Source organism: Erinaceus europaeus, chromosome 9 (assembly GCF_950295315.1).
Source record: "Erinaceus europaeus chromosome 9, mEriEur2.1, whole genome shotgun sequence".
In the NCBI taxonomy this organism is placed as follows: domain Eukaryota; kingdom Metazoa; phylum Chordata; class Mammalia; order Eulipotyphla; family Erinaceidae; genus Erinaceus; species Erinaceus europaeus.
In genome coordinates, this window is record NC_080170.1 from 82,262,573 (window position 1) to 82,282,736 (window position 20,164).

A 20,164-nucleotide genomic window follows, 5' to 3' on the forward strand; every position below is an offset into this window, starting at 1 on the left:
CCTCTTGGAACTGATGATGACAATGGCAGTCAGCACTTGTTAAATTATGCAAGGCTCTATTTTAAGCAGTTAGCATATCATTATTAATTTAACACACACAACCTTAAAAGAGAATATTAAGTATTTCCACTTTCAGATAAGGCAACTAAGATACAGAAAGATTAGATAATTTGCCTGAAGCCATAAATAGTAAAGACTTTTCTGTTTTATTATCATTTTTTCTTTTTTAAAATTTAATCAGGCACTGTTCAGTTCTGGCTTTTGGTGATGGTAGTGGGGGGATAGGATTGAACCTAGAACTTCAGAACTCCAGGCATGAAAATCATTATGCTAGCTCCCCCCATATTCCATCCCCATCCTCCTGCCCTTATCAACTTTTAAAAAATGAATTATCTTGTGCTTGGGAAATAGCATAGTTGTTATACAAAAGACTTTCATCCCCCCCCCCCCCCCCGCAGTTCAATTCCCAGCACCACTATAAACCAGAGCTAAGCAGTGTACTGGTCTCTCTCTGTGTATCTCTTTCATTAAAAATAAATAAATAAGAGGCAGGCTAGGAATATGGATCAACCTGTCAATGCCCATGTTCAGTGGGGAAGCAATTACAGAGGCCAGACCTTCCACCTTCTGCATCCCACAATGACCTTGGGTCCATACTCCCAAAGGGTTAAAGAATAGGAAAGCTATCAGGGGATGGGATAGAAAATTCTGGTTGTGGGAATTGTGTGGAGTTGTACCCCTCTTATCCTATGGTTTTGTTAGTGTTTCCTTCTCTTTTTTCAGTGTTTCCTTTTTAAAAATAAAAAATATGTACAATAAGTAAATAAATAAATCAATAAAATATTTAACAATGAGAGTTATCTTAGGATGGCCTGGAATCAATCATATCCTAGATCTAGGTAAAAGTACATAGAATACATATGGTCCTTTCATTTGAAAAGAGGAACAGAATTATTCCAGTCCATGTGGCTTTTTAATCTGGCATAAACACAAAGGAAAAAGGCTGAAGACTCATTGACAGAGAAGTCCTAATGAAAATGTTTATTTCAAATTCCCCCTCTCCCTAATCCCGTTAGGCCTAGGAGGAGCTGGTAGAGGTGGTCACAAACTACTAGTTATTAAACACACCATTTCTCACTCTTTCAATCCCCAGAGGGAAAATTGACCTGAAGACACCAGCCTCATTTCTTATCTAGGAGAACTGTATACTTTTACAAGAAGCTAGGAAATACAGTGTAAAATATATGCAGTATAAGGTGATACAGAATTGTTATTTGATCTAAAAATTTGATTTGGTTGGTATAGGCACTATCATATAAAAATCAATGAGTGTATGAATTAGAATAATCTTTTTTATATATTTTATTTATTTATTTTCCCTTTTGTCGCCTTTGTTGTTTTTTTTTTTACTGTTGTTGTAGTTATTGTTGCTATTATTAATGTTGTCATTGTTAGGTAGGACAGAGAGAAATGGAGAGAGAAGGGGAAAAAGAGAGGAGGAGAGGAAGACAGATATCTGCAGACCCGCTTCACCACTTGTGAAGTGACCCCCCTGCAGGTGGGGAGCTGGGGCTAGAACCAGGATCCTTATACCAGTCCTTGTGCTTTGCTCCACATGTGCTTAACCCGCTGCGCTACTGCCTGACTCCCATCTTTTTTTACAATTTTTTTTTAATTTGAGTGTCAGACTGTCAACCACCCAGTTGCTCACAGGTCACAGCACTAGACTTAGACAAGCCTCTATTCTCTTTGCCCCCTAATGACACACATGTGACACAGCATGGGGGGGGGGTAATATGGCTGTGTTTATCAAAATGTACAATTCAATACCATGTTTGCAGCAATATATTCTTAGGAATTTACTCTCAGAAACATGCCAGGACATGTGTAAAATATATTGAGCAGAACTCCACTAGTTACAGAAAAACATAATAGAGACAAACTAAATATTTATCACTAGAGAGCACTGGTTTAAAAATTACAGTAGAATCATGTAGTCAGAAAAATAAGGTATTTATTTGTCCTCTTCAACTACACTACAACTATTCCTTTTTTCAAGGTTTAATAATGTGAAATACGACACATTTTCCTTATAGGCTAGTCCAGAATTCCCCTATAGAACTCTGAAAACTTACAAGTAGGTATTTCATTTAAGTATTGGTCTTCCAGTTGCACTTCTCTCACTGGGATCAAGTCTGTCACCTATAGCCTGAAAGTACCAGAAGAATATTCTTTTTTTAAAAGAATTGTTTATTTATTCCCTTTTGTTGTCCTTATTGTTTTACTGTTGTAGATATTATTGTTGTTGTTATTGATGTCGTTGTTGTTGGATAGGACACAGAGAAATGGAGAGAGGAGGGGAAGACAGAGAGGGGGAGAGAAAGATAGACACCTGCAGACCTGCTTCACCGCTTGTGAAGCGACTCCCCTGCAGGTGGGGAACCAGGATCCTTACACCAGTCCTCGCGCTTTGTGTCACCTGTGTTTAACCTGCTCTGCTACCACCTGGCTCCCAGAATATTCTTTTATAAAGAAAATTTTCTCTGATGACTAAAACCAATGGAAGAGAGAGAGAGAAAGGAAGAAAGGGAGAAAGAAAGATATGCCTCCAACTTGGAGGCAAATAACAAAGGAGGATATATACATTTCAATACAAGCCTGGAAGAAACAGTAGATAACTGTGGAACAGGCTAAGCAGAGGAGATGGACCCCTCGGTTATTCAGCATCTCAATAAGTATTGTGCATGCATTCTGCTGTTGAAGTTTTCTAAGACTTACTGATACCTGTTATTGGAAGTCCTACTGATTGTTACCCTTGCATCTGTTTGAAAAATATATGTTGTTTGCCTACAAGGTACATTCCTCTGGCTAATATACCATGAGGCCTGTATTTTAGGCTATGTCCTATTATCACAAGATTCCTGTTCTACAGCAAAGTCTGGATAGCTCAAGAGATTCTGCCCACAGGCAGTGGAGGGATGTATTGCCATATTAGAAACATCTATGACTCTGATGTCTGGATGCTGCCCTAAGGATATGAAGATTGTGCATGGAATAATTAGAATAAACTCAATATCTTATGGCATCAGATAATGTACCTGACATAATGACATTTGGATAATGACAGTTTTAAGCACTGTTATCCCTTTAGAAATGTAGTCTGATTTTTATCTGTGTGATACATAACCACCTATTATTTATAGCTTAATAAATATTCCCAGAATTTTGGGATGGATGGACGTACACTTAACACTGTCTTAGCTATGGATGTCCTATATGTATATTCCACCTGACTTCTTTTTACCAACTGTATGGTAACTAGCTGTGGTTATTCTTTCTCCATCCTGAGACATGTCTAATCTCTGGGCCCTCAAAACTGGCTAAGGTTCTCAATCTGTGCATTCCCATACTCTGCTTTGGATGCTATAGCTTGAAAATCCTACACACTTTCAACATTTGCTCTGTGTTTGAAGAAAAATTAGATAATAAAATACCCCTCTTCTTAGAGCTTCCTCTTAAAGAAGGGTTGGGTTTTGAAACTTTATCAAGCTTACTAATTCCACTCATCATTCTCAGAGGTGACTATATTCTGGAAGGAGACCTTATGTACTAGACACTGTCAAAAAGAATTTGACAAGCTCTGAATAATTCTTCTTCAAAAATTTTCCCATACCTCTGTTCAGCTGTAAACCCCTGGGACACTGAAAATAATTTACCTCTGTTTAAAAAAAAAAACACAGTGTAAAACAGTTATATTGATATACCTTTTTCCTTGACAAATTCCTTTTGGACCTCTGGGATCAGGAAACTATAAACCAACTCGGCAACAATTTCCTCTGACTGAAGTTGAGTTCGACTGGAAAAAAAAAAAAAGAAAAAGCATACCCTATACTATTTCTTTGCTTGAGCTGCTGATTTACACTTAGATCCCCCTTGCTTGTATAAGAAACCCCACTGCTTAAATCTTCCCATGACCTTTTCCTTGATTAAGTGATCTGAAATATCACACTTCTGGTGAGTTCAGTTAGCTTCACGGAAAATTCTGATACAATCCTATAATTCATTTATACTGCCTCCCAGAAAGGTAATGACAGAGAAATAGTTTATACAAGAAAGTCTAAAATTTAAGGTGAATTTAATATAATATTGAATATATTTAATCACGTTTTTCACACTTTGCTGAATCTTAAAAGCAATATGAAAGCAATTCAGAATAAAAAAGAGTAACCAAATATGTTGGCATCTAAAAAGTTATTAAAATATGAACATTGAAACATGTTCTGTTTCTCTTTGGTGGTGAAATCTTAAGCTCTTGAAAAATATATAAGGAGGACTGGTAAAATAACTCACTTGGACAGTGTGCTGCTTTGCCATGTGCATGACTCATGTTCAAGTCCTAGCCCTTCCTACACTGCATGTAGGAAGTTTCGGTTTCTCTCTGTCTCTGTCATGTTCTAGCTGAAAAAGTCAACCTAGTGATGACAGAGATAGATAGATAGAGAGACAGAGAGAGAAAGAAAAAGAAAAGAGGAGGGAGTCGGGCGGTAGCGCAGTGGGTTAAGTGCATGTGGCACAAAGCACAAGGACTGGCGCAAGGATCCAGGTTCGAGCCCCCTACCTACAGGGGAGTCACTTCACAGGTGGTGAAGCAGGTCTGCAGGTGTCTGTCTTTTCTTCCCTTCTCTGTCTTTCCCTCTTCTCTCCATTTCTCTCTGTCCTAGCTAACAATGACGACAACAATAATAACTACAACAACAATAAAAACAACAAGGGCAACAAAAGGGAAAATAAATAAATAAAATTTAAAAAGAGAAAGAAAAAGAGGGGAGGAGAGGCGAGAGAAAATAGAAAAATAGGGAACAGCAAATAGGCTGTCTGTTCTACCTTCCATTATTTTTTGTACACACCGAGTTTCCATTTCATAAGCAATGTCATTGATTTTCATAGCCATCTTCTCAATTTCTGCCCTGGCTTGTTCTTCTGCAGTTTTCTCTTCTGTTTTCAGTATTATCTCTTCCAGATAGGAGGTCACAGTACTTTGGTGAACTTTAATCACCTGCAAAAATATTCCAGCCTTTAGGTTCATGATTAGTCAACAATTTGTTTGGCTCTATATGTTAACTCTATTTTCAGCCACCAGGTTCCAGATGCTAACATGATGCCAACCGAACTTCCCTGGGCAGATGACCCAACCAGTGTGGCCTTGGAGCGCTACTTCCCCAGAACCCCGCCTCACTAGGGAAAGAGAGACAGGCTGGGAGTATGGATCGACCTGTCAACATTCATACTCCCAGAGGGATAAAGAATTGGAAAACTATCAGGAGAGGGGATGGGATACGGAGTTCTGGTGGTGGGAATTGTGTGGAGTTGTACCCCTCTTATCCTATGGTTTTTGTCGGTGTTTCCTTTTTATCAATAAAAATTAAAAAAATAATAATCAGACTTGCCTGTAGTTACTGACAACAGGAATGCTATTATAAAGCTAAGAGCAATTTATAAGCACTGGAAGATATTTTTAGCATATCTATTTCCTTTATCAATGCATCCTCCGCAAACTGATTATTCCTTTTTATTTTTTTTTACTATCTAGTCTGTTTTTATCCACCTACTGATTCTCAATCTAGCCCAATTTAGAATTAAGGGTCTAACATAGAGGTGGGCAATACAACCATGCAGAAAGATCACTGTCAGTAACCTGTTTTGGACCCTGACTTTCTTTTTCCAATAGTCAAACTATCTAATTGTTGCAGAGATTAAAAGGTATTTCCCAATGTCCTTTCTCTTTTTCCTCTTAAATAATAGAACTCTTAAGGGTTAGCTGGGCCAACAGGTACCTAGTATGATGACTGTATTTGTTTTGTGTTTGTTACCAAAGGCATACATGCAAAAGTGATTTGTGCACTTTCCAGAAAGAATTTTAAAGGGAAAAGTCCCCTCCCTTTCTTTATTGCCACTAGAGTTATTGCTGGAGCTTAGTGACAGCACTATGAATCCACTACTCCTGGTGGTCATTATTCTCTTTTTAAATAATATATATAAATAGGGGATCCGGGGGGGGGGGGTAAAACAGCCCATTAAGCGCACATAGCACAAACTGCAAGGACAAGCATAAGGACCCTGGTTCGAGCCCTGGCTCCCCACCTGTAGGAGAGTCGCTTCACAAGTGGTGAAGCAGGTCTACAGGTGTCTATCTTTCTCTCCCCCTCTCTGTCTTGCCCTCCTCTCTCCATTTCGCTCTGTCCTGTACAACAACGATGACAACAATAATACAAGATGTGGTCCAGGAGGTGGCGCAGTGCTAAGGCTTTGGACTCTCAAGCATGAAGTCGTGAGTTCGATCCCTGGCAACACATGTGCCAGAGTGATGTCGGGTTCTCTCTCTCCTCCAATCTTTCTCATAAATAAATAAAATCTTAAAAAAACAATAATACAAGATACACACACACACACACACACACACACACACACACACACATATATATATATCATTTGATGGGACAGAGAAATTGAGAGGGGAGTTCCTCTCCTCTCCTCTCCCAGATCAACTAGGAATACCAAAGGAGACCACCCGGACCGAAACAAGACAGGACTAGAATGACCACAGGAACCCAGTAAATCACCCGTGAGTACAAACACGTGTGGCTGGTGACAGAGAGGAGAGAGGGGCCTAAGGAGAGATTAAGTGACTGCTAACAGTTCAATAGTTTATCAGTGGAGACACCACCTCCAGTCTGCTCCACAACAAGGGGACAGCTAAAGGGAGGAAAGGACTCCCCAGAGACTCACCAAGTGCAACTCTGAGTCTCCATTGCTACTACCCTCAGAATCTGGAGCAACAACAGGGAGGGACACCAGGGGACAGAGATCTAACCGGGAAACTCAGGAGAAGACCTATACCTCGGTGGCATAGCTGAGGGGCTGTGAAAGTCTCTTTGCATAACTACTGGATTATCTCTGCCACACCCTGCTTTATCTCTTGGTCAGGAGTCAGTGATTAAGCTAAGAAGCCTATTGATAGTTTAAAAGCCCTCAGGCTACCATAGCCTACAGGGAAGAAAAAAAAAGAGGCTTTTACACCACTGAGCTCCAACTCAGGGATTGAAAAAACTGTTAACTTCCACCACGGTAAACCCTTTAATTAAATTACTTAGACACAAGTCAATCCAGGCAATAGTGATCAGTAATTTGAAAAGTACTGATAAAGGGAACTCATAACATAATATATAAAATGGTTAAAACAACAAGAAAAAATATTGGAGACTCAAACCAGGACAAGAGTCCAGCTAAAAGTCCTCCAGAGGGTGAAGCACAAAACAACGAGTTCAACATCCAAACATTAGCTAAGGAAATAATAACAGGAGTGAGTAAAGAATTTGAAAAAATTGTAATCAGAAATGCAGGAACAACAAATGAGAATATGGAAGAAAATTCTAATTATATCATGGTTATTAGAGAGCTGAAAGCTGAAATCGCTGAGCTAAGAAGGCAACTAGCTGAACAAGCTAAAACAGTATCAGAGCAGGGCAACAAAATAGATGAATTCCAGAAAGCAGTAGAGGGCAGAGAGAATAGAATCTATGAGGCTGAAGACAGAATTAGCAAGATTGAGGATGAATTAGAGACAACTAAAAAAGAAGTAAGAGATCTCAAAAAGAGATTAAGAGATGCTGAAAACAACAACAGAGTCCTATGGGATGACTTCAAAAGAAACAATATACGCATTATTGGCTTACCAGAGGAAGAAAGAGGAGAGGAAGAAAGCATTCTCCAGGCCATAATAGCTGAAAATTTCTCTAGTCTAGACAACACCAAAGACATAAAGATTCAAGAAGCCCAGAGGGTCCCAAACAGAATTAACCCAGACCTAAAGACACCAAGACATGTCATACTTAGAATGGAAAGGAATAAGGATAAAGAAAGGATCCTGAAGGCTGCAAGAGAAAAACAAAGAGTCACCTACAAAGGAAAACCCATAAGATTAGCAGCAGACTTCTCCACACAAACACTACAGGCCAGAAGAGAATGGCAAGATATCTATCGAGTGCTCAATGAGAAAGGCTTTCAGCCAAGAATACTATATCCTACTAGACTGTCATTCAGACTAGAAGGAAGCATCAAAACCTTCTCAGACAAGCAACAGTTGAAGGAAGCAACCATCACCAAGCCTGCCCTGAAAGAAGTTCTGAAAGGTCTCCTATAAACAACCAGACCACCACAAATAGGACATATATCAAAACACTTTAAAACTCTACAAGAATTGCGTTAAAATATCTTCAATCTTTGATATCAATAAATGTCAATGGCCTGAATTCACCTATTAAAAGACACAGAGTAGGATCAGAAAACACAACCCAACAATATGTTGTCTACAGGAAACTCACCTAACTCAACAAGACAAACACAGACTTAAAGTGAAAGGATGGAAAACTATCATACAAGCCAATGGCCCACAAAAAAGGGCAGGAACAGCTATTCTCATATCTGACATGATAGACTTTAAAATAGATAAGATTAAAAAAAGATAGGAATGGACACTACTTAATGCTCAGAGGATCAGTCAATAGAAGAGGACTTAACAATTATTAATATCTATGCACCCAATTAGAAGCCATCTAAATATATCAAACTTCTACTGAAAGAGCTACAGCAATATATTAACAGTAACACAATCATAGTAGGGGACTTCAACACCCCACTATCTCAACTTGACAGATCATCCAGGAAGAAAATCAGTAAAGACATAAGGGAGCTAAATGAAGAGATAGATAAACTAGAACTATTGGACATTTTCAGAGTCATTCATCCCAAGAAACTGGAATACACATTTTACTCAAATCCACATGGATCATTCTCAAGGACAGACCATATGTTAGGCCACAAAGACAGCATCAGCCAATTCAAGAGCACTGAAATCATCCCAAGCATCTTCTCAGACCACAGTGGAATTAAACTAACACTTAACAATCAACAAAGGATTAGTAACAGTCCCAAAATGTGGAAGCTCAACAGTACACTTCTTAACAATTTCTGGGTCAAAGAGGAAATCAAAGAAGAAATCAAAATGTTTTGAGAGTTCAATGAAAATGAAGACACAGCTATCAAAATATTTGGGACACAGCTAAAGCAGTCCTAAGAGGGAAGTTCATAGCTATACAAGCACACATTAGGAAACAAGAAAAGGCACAAATAAACAGCCTGATTGCACATCTTAAAGACCTAGAAGAAGAACAAAGGAATCCTAAAGCAACCAGAAGGACAGAAATCACTAAAGTTAGGGCAGAAATAAATAACATTGAGAATAGGAAAACCATACAAAAGATCAATGAAAGTAAATGTTGGTTCTTCGGAAGAGTAAACAAAATCGACAAACCTTTAGCCAGACTCACAAAACAAAAAAGGGAGAAGACCCAAATAAATCGGATAGTAAATGAAAGAGAAGATATCACAACAGACACTGGAGAAATTCAACATATCATGTGAGGCTTCTATGAACAACTATATGCCACCAAGCTAGAGAACCTGGAAGAAATGAATGATTTCCTAGATACCTACCAACTTCCAAAACTAAGTAAAGAGAAAGTGGATAACATGAACAGGCCCATCACAGCTAATGAAATTGAAACAGTTATCAAAAATCTTCCCAAAAATAAAAGTCCTGGACCAGATGGTTTTACAAATGAATTCTACAAAACCTTCAAAGAAGAATTAATACCTCTACTTTTAAAAGTCTTCCAGAAGATTGAAGACACTGGAATACTCCCTGCCAGCTTCTATGAAGCCAACATCACCCTGATACCAAAAGCAGACAGGGACACAACCAAAAAAGAAAACTACAGACCAATATCTCTGATGAACATAGATGCGAAAATATTGAACAAAATTCTAGCCAACCGGATACAGCAGTATATCAAAAAGATTGTTCATCATGACCAAGTGGGGTTTATCCCAGGCATGCAAGGTTGGTTTAATATACATAAATCAATCAATGTGATCCACCACATCAACAAAAGCAAGACAAAAACCACATGGTCATATCAATAGATGCAGAGAAAGCCTTTGACAAAATACAACATCCCTTTATGATCAAAACACTACAAAAAATGGGAATAGATGGAAAATTCCTGAAGATAGTGGAGTCTATATATAGCAAACCTACAGCCAACATCATACTCAATGGTGAAAAACTGGAAGCATTTCTCCTCAGATCAGGTACTAGACAGGGCTGCCCACTATCACCATTACTATTCAACATAGTGTTGGAAGTTCTTGCCATAGCAATCAGGCAGGAGCAAGGAATTAAAGGCATACAGATTGGAAGAGAAGAAGTCAAACTCTCCTCATTTGCAGATGACATGATAGTATACATGGAAAAACCTAAGGAATCCAGCAAGAAGCTTTTGGAAATCATCAGGCAATACAGTAATGTGTCAGGCTATAAAATTAACATTCAAAAGTCAGTGGCATTCCTCTATGCAAACACTAAGTTAGAAGAAATTGAAATCCAGAAATCAGTTCCTTTTTCTATAGCAACAAAAACAATAAAATATCTAGGAGTAAACCTAACCAAAGAAGTGAAAGACTTGTATACTGAAAATTATGAGTCACTACTCAAAGAAATTGAAAAAGACACAAAGAAGTGGAAAGATATTCCATGTTCATGGGTTGGAAGAATTAACATCATCAAAATGAATATATTACCCAGAGCCATCTACAAATTTAATGCTATCCCCATCAAGATCCCAAGCACATTTTTTAGGAGAATAGAAAAAATGCTACAAATGTTTATTTGGAACCAGAAAAGACCTAGAATTGCCAAAACAATCTTGAGAAAAAAGAACAGAACCAGAGGCATCACACTCCCAGATCTCAAACTGTATTATAGGGCCATTGTCATCAAAACTGCTTGGTACTGGAACATGAACAGACACACTGACCAGTGGAATAGAATTGAGAGCCCAGAAATGAGGCCCCACACGTATGGACATCTAATCTTTGACAAAGGGGCCCAGACTATTATATGGGGAAAGCAGAGTCTCTTCAACAAATGGTGTTGGAAACAATGGGTTGAAACATGCAGAAGAATGAAACTGAATCACTGTATTTCACCAAATACAAAAGTAAATTCCAAGTGGATCAAGGACTTGGATGTTAGACCAGAAACTATCAGATACTTAGAGGAAAATATTGGCAGAACTTTTTTCCGCATAAATTTTAGACATTTTCAATGAAACGAATCCAATTACAAAGAAGACTAAGGCAAGTATAAACCTATGGGACTACATCAAATTAAAAAGCTTCTGCACAGCAAAAGAAACCACTACCCAAACCAAGAGACCCCTCACAGAATGGGAGAAGATCTTTACATGCCATATATCAGATAAGAGTTTAATAACCAACATATATAAAGAGCTTGCCAGACTCAACAACAAGACAACAAATAACCCCATCCAAAAATGGGGGGAGGACTTGGACAGAATATTCACCACGGAAGACATCCAAAAGGCCAAGAAACACATGAAAAAATGCTCCAAGTCTCTGATTGTCAGAGAAATGCAAATCAAGACAACAATGAGATATCACTTCACTCCTGTGAGAATGTCATACATTAGAAAAGGTAACAGCAGCAAATGCTGGAGAGGGTGTGGGGTCAAAGGAACCCTCCTGCACTGCTGGTGGGAATGTCAATTGGTCCAACCTCTGTGGAGAACAGTCTGGAGAACTCTCAGAAGGCTAGAAATGGACCTACCCTATGACCCTGCAATTCCCCTCCTGGAGATATATCCTAAGGAACCCAACACATCCATCCAAAAAGATCTGTGTACACATATGTTCTTGGCAGCACAATTTGTAATAGCCAAAACCTGGAAGCAACCCAGGTGTCCAACAACAGATGAATGGCTGAGCAAGTTGTGGTATATATACATAATAGAATACTACTCAGCTGTAAAAAATGGTGACTTCACCGTTTTCAGCCGATCTTGGATGGACCTTGAAAAAATCATGTTGAGTGAACTAAGTCGGAAACAGAAGGATGAATATGGGATGATCTCACTCTCAGGCCGAAGTTGAAAAACAAGATTAGAAAAGAAAACACAAGTCGAACCTGAAATGGAATTGGAGTATTACACCAAAGTAAAAGACTCTGGGGTGGGTGGGTGGGGAAAATACAGGTCCATGAAAGATGATGAATGACATAGTGGGGGTTGTATTGTTAGACGGGAATCTGGGGAATGTTATGCACGTACAAACTATTGTATTTACTGTTGAATGTAAAACATTAATTCCCCAATAAAGAAATAAATTATTTAAAAAAAAAGAAATTGAGAGGGGAAAAGGAGAGAGATATACACTTGCAAACCTGCTTCACCACCAGTGAAGCTTTCCCCCAGCATGTGGGGAGTGGGGCCTCTAACCTGGGTCCTTGCACATGGTATTGTGTGTGCTCAGCTGGGTGAATCACCATCCTACCAACCCTCCCCCCTTTTAAATTTCATTTCTCCTCTGATAGGAACATAATATAAGAGCAACAGAAGTCATCTTAAGATTGCCACAAGGGGGAGCGAGGCCGTAGCGCAGTGGGTTAAGCGCACGTGGAGCAAAGCACAAGGATGGTCCTAAGGATCTGGGTTCGAGCCCCTGGCTCCCCATCTGCAAGGGAGTCGCTTCACAGGTAGTGAAGCATGTCTGTGGATTTCTGTCTTTCTCTTTCCCTCTCTGTCTTCCCCACCTCTTTCCATTTCTCTCTATCCTATCCAACAACGATGACATCAATAACAACAATAATAACTATAACAACAACAAAAAAAAAGAAAAAGGCAACAAAAGGGAAAATAATTTTTTAAAAATTTACAAAAAAAAAAAAAAAGATTACCACAAGGGCCATGCCTTAGCTACAGAAAAACAGAAAGCTAGAACAATGCTTGGTCCCTGATAATTTTTTTCCCACCAAGGTTATTGACTGCCGGGGCTCAGTACCTGCACTATAAATCCTAGCTGCCACCCCCACCCCCACCCCGCACGCCTTTCTTTTATCTGCTGGTACAGAGAGGAGTTGAGGGGGAGGATAAAATAGAGGGGGACACCATCAATGTGTCCTGGAGCTCTGCTTCTCCAGTGCCCTTCCCCACAAGGGAGAGAGAGAGAGATAGGCTGGGAGTATGGATCGACCAGTCAACACCCATGTTCAGCAGGGAAGCAATTACAGAAGACAGACTTTCCATCTTCTGCATCCCACAATGACCTTGGGCCCATACTCCCAGAGGGATAAAGAATGGGAAAGCTATCAGGGAAGGGGATGGGATACAGAGATCTGGTGTTGGGAATTGTGTGGAGTTGTACCCCTCTTATCCTATGGTTTTGATAATATCTCCTTTTAAAAATAAATTTTAAAAAAATAGAGGGGGACAGAGAGAAAGAGAAATACAGAACTTCTTCACTGCTTGTGAAGCTTCCCTCCCTCCCTTTGTCCTTGGCAGTATATGCACTCAACTGAGTGCCCAACCCCATGATAAATTATTTAACTATCATGTTAGCACTAGATGCTAAAAAGTTTTCTAGAAATTATTAGTTGAAATACACAGAAAAGTGCAGAGCTCATAAATGCGTAGTACAGTAGACTGGAGTAAAACCAGTAGCCAGGTGGCCACTGTTAGTATCTCAGAAGGTTGCTGTGGCTTCTTCGTGACCACAGACCCTTTCCATTCTTGTGCAGACATTTTGGCAGACATTTTCTCTGCTTTATTGTTTTCTATGCAACCATAAATGATAGTTCAGTTTAGCAGATATTCAGAGAGTATCATTCATTAAGTGTGTTACACAAAGTTATGTATACATTCTGTCTCCTTAGTAGAACTTGAGTTTCTTGGAGCAAGGGCACTTTTCTATTTCATGTGTGAATATTTCTTTGTATCTGAAACAATGATTGGGACTCAGATCCTGAGTCTAGACTAATACTGTATCAAGAGTGCTGAGGGGATGGAAGTTTAATATCCACATCTAGCAACGTATTACTGTGTCTTCACATGTATTTTCATAACTGTGTAAGTTTCTGAACCTGCATATGTGTGTATATGAGTGAATAAGGAAATGTGCAAGTGACTATCTGAGTCTATGTATCTCCCTTCACATCTTTGCTAATGTTCTCACCTGCACTATATTTGTGAATATGTCTTTATGTGTATGCAAAAGTGTATATGTGGTTAAATAACAGCCTATGAATCTCTTTGTCTATTTCTCAATATCTATATATTTCCAGAAAGTTAGTTAATGTATATTTCTGTTTGGATATACTTATGTGTAAGCATATTTATCTTTGAGAGGGTCATATGGTGGGAGTTGGAGAACTACTGGTAGAATGATGATAATATTTGAATCTGTGGCCCGCAAATGGATACATCCTTTACATAATCCCTAAATCACACTAGAAGGACCATCTGAATACTTTTCTTGTACTTCCTTTTTTTTTTTTTGAATCTTTTTTTTCTTTTTTTATATTTATTTTATTTATTTATTCCCTTTTGTTGCCCTTGTTGTTTTATTGTTGTAGTTATTATTGTTGTTATCGTTGTTGGATAGGACAGAGAGAAATGGAGAGAGGGAGGTGAAGACAGAGAGGAGGAGAGAAAGATAGACACCTGCAGACCTGCTTCACCGCCTGTGAAGCGACTCCCCTGCAGGTGGGGAGCCAGGGTTCGAACCGGGATCCTAATGCCGGTCCTTGTGCTTTGCGCCACCTGCGCTTAGCCCGCTACACTACAGCCCGACTCCCCTTTCTTGTACTTCCTACATACACAAGGCTGACATGTCCTGGCATCATTCCCATTTTTAAATTGGTTGCAGGCAAAGTGTATTGACACCTATCACGGGGAGATGTGAAATTTTACACTGATGACAACAGTAGTCTTGTAAAACAACATCATCCCCAATAAAGTGATCTATATAAAAAGAAAAAATAACCTTCCTATGAAACTTTGCACCAATTTCTCCTCTGTATTTTTGAGTATATTGGTTTCTTTATCCCTTTCCATTATATTTTCACTCTAGTTGGCTCTTCCCATTCTACCTAGTTTTATTTGTTTATTTATTTATTTATTTATTTATTATTGGATAGAGATAGAAATTGAGAAGGGAGGGGGAAATAGAGAGGGAGAGATACAGAGAGATATCTGCAGCTGTGCTTCACCACTTGTGAAGCTTTCCCCCTGCAGATGGGGACCAGGGGCTTGAACCTGGGTCCTTGTGCACTATATTGTGTGCGCTTAACCAGGTGCACTGCTACCTGCCGCCCTTCTAGCTGGTTTCCTTTAGTGACTGATATTACACAGGTGTTAGGAAGTTCAGGTTTACTAATAGTTTATAAATCTATTAATCTAAATAGGGAAATTATGTACAAATATAGACAGTTGTAGAGATGATAGTTAACCCATGGCTTGGGAGAATTATGGTGGCTTGGGAGAATTGTGGTGGCCTGCAATGGAGGGACTTAGGGATTCAGAACTCTGGTGGTGGGAACAGTGTGGAATTACACCTCTGTTGACATGTAATTTTGACATATATATATTAAATCACTGATACAATAAAAATAAAAAACAAAAAATAAATCTCAGTCTTTTAAAAAAATATTTATTTTCCCTTTTGTTGCCATTGCTGTTTTTTTTATTGTTGTTATTGATGTCATCGTTGTTGGATAAGACAGAGAGAAATGGAGAGAGGAGGGGAAGACAGAGAGGGGGAGAGAAAGACAGACACCTGCAGACCTGCTTCACCACTTGTGAAGCGACTCCCCTGCAGGTGGAGAGCCAGGGGCTCGAACCAGGATCCATACACTGGTTCTTACACTTTGCACCACGTGCGCTTAACCCGCTGAGCTACCGCCCGACTCCCCGTCAGTAAGTCTTTTTAAAGCAAAATGTGTTAGGGTGGTAAAAATCTAGGATGTGAATTGTTATTAAAGGCTGCCACATTATTGTATTGTATTGTATTGTATTGTATTGTATTGTATTGTATTGTATTGTATTGTATTGTATTTATTGTCTTGTAGTGTACTGTACTGTACTGTATTGTAGTATTGTAAATGAACTGCCACTTCAGTTAGAAAGCTATAGTTGACCATGCATAACTTGAAATTTCTTGAACAGTATGTAGAAAAGGCAATCTGATTTCTTTTATTTATTCTCCTATGAGAGAGGTAGAGACCTAAGTATTGTTCCATCACATGTGGCACCAGGAAACAAAGCTTGGACCTCACACATGCAAGGCATTTGCTCTACCTGCTGTCCACAGTGCCACCTCCCTCAGACCCTATGTTAGTCTTAATTTTTTTTAACTTCCAAAACATATGTCCAGTGCTATTCATGGCTCAATACTAATTCCCTTGGAATTGGGTAGTCATTAAAATCTCAAATCGAGGAGCTAAGAGATAGCTCACTTTGTACATAGTGTGTTTTATCTTGTGAGAGGTCCTGGCTTTAAGTCCCTACACCTCCTGGAAGCATTATAGATGGTACAGGGGTGGGGGGAGAGACTCCAAATTGGTGCTATGGTGTCTCACCACTTTGTTCCTCCATCTATTTCCCTCTAACTCTAAAAAATAAAGAAAGAGTGCTGGGGAAGACAGAATAGTGGTTATGCAAAAAAAAAAGACTCTCATGTTTGAGACTCCAAGATACCAGGTTCAATCCTTCTGCACAACTATAAACCAAAGCTGAGCAGTGTTCCATTTAGATCAATAATGGTAGGGAATGTTCCATTCTCCAAAAGGAGGATTGACAACATAGTCTACCCATTACCAGAGGAAGATGTGTCCTGAAATTAGTGCAGCCTAGAATTTTCCTAGCCGTGATCACAGAATGTGAATGCAGACCTACAGGGATGCAGAGGTTACATAGGCTCCTGTCAGGCTGACTATGGGCCCCAGATCAAATCAGCGGGGTTTACAGTTAACAATATTTATATACTTTTCCCATATTTAGGAGCTACTTTCTTCCCTGATCCAGTTTTCTGGTCCTTTTTTCCAGCTATGACACAATCTCCCCAGACGATAACCTGGTCCACCTGAATATTAGATGTCAGGCTCAGGCAAAAACTAGTAAAGTCATGGGCCCTCTGGAATATACCTAAAACAGACCTACTAGCTTTTTCCAAAATGGAGACCCCAAATCTTCATCTGCAATATTCATGCCTTTAAGTTCATGATTAATCAACAATTTGTTCTGCTTTATATCTTAACTCTTTTTCAGCCACCAGGTCCCAGATGATACTATGATGTCAACCCAACTTCCTTGGGTAGAGGACCCCACCATGTGTCTTGGAGCCCTGCCTCCCCAGATCCCTACCCCACTAGGGAAAGAGAGGTAGGCTGGGAGTATGGATTGACCAGTCAACGCCCATGTTCAGTGGGGAAGCAATTACAGAAGTCAGACCTTCCACCTTCTGTACCCCACAATGATTCTGGGTCCATAATCCCAGAAGGATAAAGAATAGGGAAACTATCAAGGGAGAGGAATGGATATGGAGTTCTGGGGTGAGCAATATGTGGAAATGTACCCTTCTGATTATGGTCTCATCAATGTTTCCATTTTATAAATAAAAAAGTCTTCCTTAAAAATAAAATAATAGGGGGCTGGGCGGTGGCACAGAGGGTTAAGCGCAAGTGGCGCAAAGCGCAGGGACCGGCGTAAAGATCCCTGTTCGAGCCCCCGGCTCCCCACCTGCAGGGGAGTCGCTTCACAGGCGTTGAAGCAGGTCTGCAGGTGTCTATCTTTCTCTCCGTTTCTCTGTCTTCCCCTCCTCTCTCCATTTCTCTCTGTCCTATCCAACAACGAATTGCATCAACAAGGGCAATAATAATAGCCACAACGAAGCTACAACAAGGGCAACAAAAGGGGGAAAAAATGGCCTCCAGGAGCGGTGGATTCATGGTGCAGGCACCGAGCCCAGCAATAACCCTGGAGGAGGGAAAATAATAATAATAATAATAACAATAATAAGGCATGAAAAAAAGTTGGCCAAGGCAATAGTGTCATGAATGTGTGCAGTCCCACATGAAAAGAAATGTCCAATGAGAAAAACTCAAACGGATATCATGTTTTTTCCATTCCAGGAGCTCAAAAGTATGCATAGATGATTCAGAAAGCCCCCTCTGGAGAGGAATTTTTTTGCCCCAAGTTTTAGGTTTACTCCTTCTCTATTTCCCATGTAATCCACATCTGGTCCAAGGCAAACTCATCTAACCTTTGCCTTGACAACTCTGTATACCAGTCATTAAACAGTGCTTTCTATGGCCATCTGAGAAGCAGTCAGCTTAGCATCATCTGTCTCTATTCCTAGACGGTCAGACACACTACTGGAGATAATATATATCAAACCTTCCAAAGCTTACTTGAAAGGAGTGTGTTTGGTGGAGGTGATTGACTATTAGTCACAGCATAGTTCTTGTTAAAGAAGTTTTTACTTCATCTTTTCTATTCCTGATGAGCCAGAGTGCCTCAAATTTCCTCTGAATTTCCACCTTGGTCACTTCGGAATTTTATATCCATTGTGTCTTGGTCAGAATTCTATACATATCAATTGATATTGTAACTCCTGAATTTACCTCTTTAGCCAAAATCTCATTTCTAAATTCCTTCTTATAGACTTATCTGCTGAAATGATACCTCTACTAAGATGTTCTCAAACCTGCTTTAAAACAAATTCTTGACTATATCTGTGACCTTATACTTATTCTACTTTTAGCTTTTGTATTTCAGAAAACAGAACCATAAGAATAAGGAGGTTGCTCAGTGCTAGAGCACATGCTTTAGATGGGTAAGTCCTGAGATTTGAACCTAAGCACCACATTAAAAAGAATAACAACAACAACAACAGTGATAAAGAAATAAACCAGTGCCATCATCTTCCCAGTTGCTGAAAGCAGAAATGGAATATCAACTTTGACTTCTCATTCTAACCTAAATAACTTTTTTTAAAAAAATTTTTATTTATAAAAAGGAAACATTGACTAAAATACAGGATAAGAGGGGTACAACAATTCCTACCACCAGAACTCTGTATCCCATCCCTCTCCTGATAGCTTTCCTGTTCTTTATCCCTCTGGGAGTATGGACCCAAGGTCAGTGTGGGATGCAGAAGGTGGAAGGTCTGGCTTCTGTAATTGCTTTCCCACTGAACATGAATGTTGACAGGTCGATCCATACTCCCAGCCTGCCTCTCTCTTTCCCTAGTGGGTAAGGGCTCTGGCAAAGCAGTTGGGTTGTCTGTCCAGGGAAGTCTGGTAGGCATCATGCTAGCATCTGGAACCTGGTGGCTGAAAAGAGTTAACATATAAAGCCAAACAAGTTGTTGACCAGTCACAGACCTAAAGGCTGTAATAGTGCAGATGAAAAGTTGGGGGGTCCTCCATTTTGTAGATAGCTAGTAGGCATATTTTAGTTATATTCCAAAGGGGCTGTGGCTATACTAGTGTTTTTTTTTCCTAAATAACTTAAAAATTTTTTTATTTATTTATTACTGGATGGAGACAGAGAGAAGTTGAGAGAGGAGGAGTACATATAGAGCAAAGAGAAAGAGAATTCTGTAAGTAGGGACCAGGGACTTGAACCTGCATCCTTGCACACTGTATAATGTGTATGCTTAACCAGGTGTGCTACTCCTGGCCCTTGGCCTAAGTAACTTCGATGAAAAAATGTCATTTAATATCATGAGTTTCCTTTGGATTGACCTGGCTCTTTCCAGACAGCTTCTAGTCTCACTTGCCTCCTTAAATATCTGGTCCTCTTCCCACTGGATCCTGAGCTCCACTTGGCGCCGACCACTCTCCTCAGCTTCCCGCATCCTCCTCTGTCGTTCAGCCAGCATGGCAAAGGCGTGAATCCTCCTCTCTTCTTGTAGTCTCACCAGCTCTTTGGACAGGAAGTCAAGCATGTCTGCTAGCACCCTTCCTTCCAGTCCAGCTAAATGGTTTTCCACCAGTGATACCTTAAAAACAAATATAGTGTCTTAAGAATGTATATTCCATGGTGAGTGGTGATTTATGGGAAGGGATGTGCTTATTTCTTATTAGAAATTTTACCTCTAGACTGGCCCCATTCAGTTCTTATGCATGTATGTATTTATTTATTTTTACCAAGGTACTGCTAAACTCTGGCTTATGATGGTGCAGGGGATT

The 20,164-nt window shown here is 39.6% G+C and overlaps 1 protein-coding gene and 1 pseudogene across 2 annotated transcripts in view; both read right to left on the reverse strand.

Moving 5' to 3' along the window:
• CFAP91 (cilia and flagella associated protein 91) overlaps window positions 1-20,164 on the reverse strand; it is a 101,658-nt gene that overhangs the window by 2,339 nt on the left and 79,155 nt on the right. For both annotated transcript variants that reach the window (XM_007532112.3, XM_060198307.1), the window contains exons 14-16: window positions 19,753-19,974; window positions 4,908-5,056; window positions 3,765-3,856 (exon numbers count right to left, since the gene is read on the reverse strand). In XM_007532112.3, coding sequence (XP_007532174.1) covers window positions 3,765-3,856; window positions 4,908-5,056; window positions 19,753-19,974 — 463 coding nt within the window. The remainder of the gene's footprint in view (window positions 1-3,764; window positions 3,857-4,907; window positions 5,057-19,752; window positions 19,975-20,164) is intronic.
• Window positions 1,680-1,796, reverse strand: LOC132540645 (small nucleolar RNA SNORA17; annotated as a pseudogene).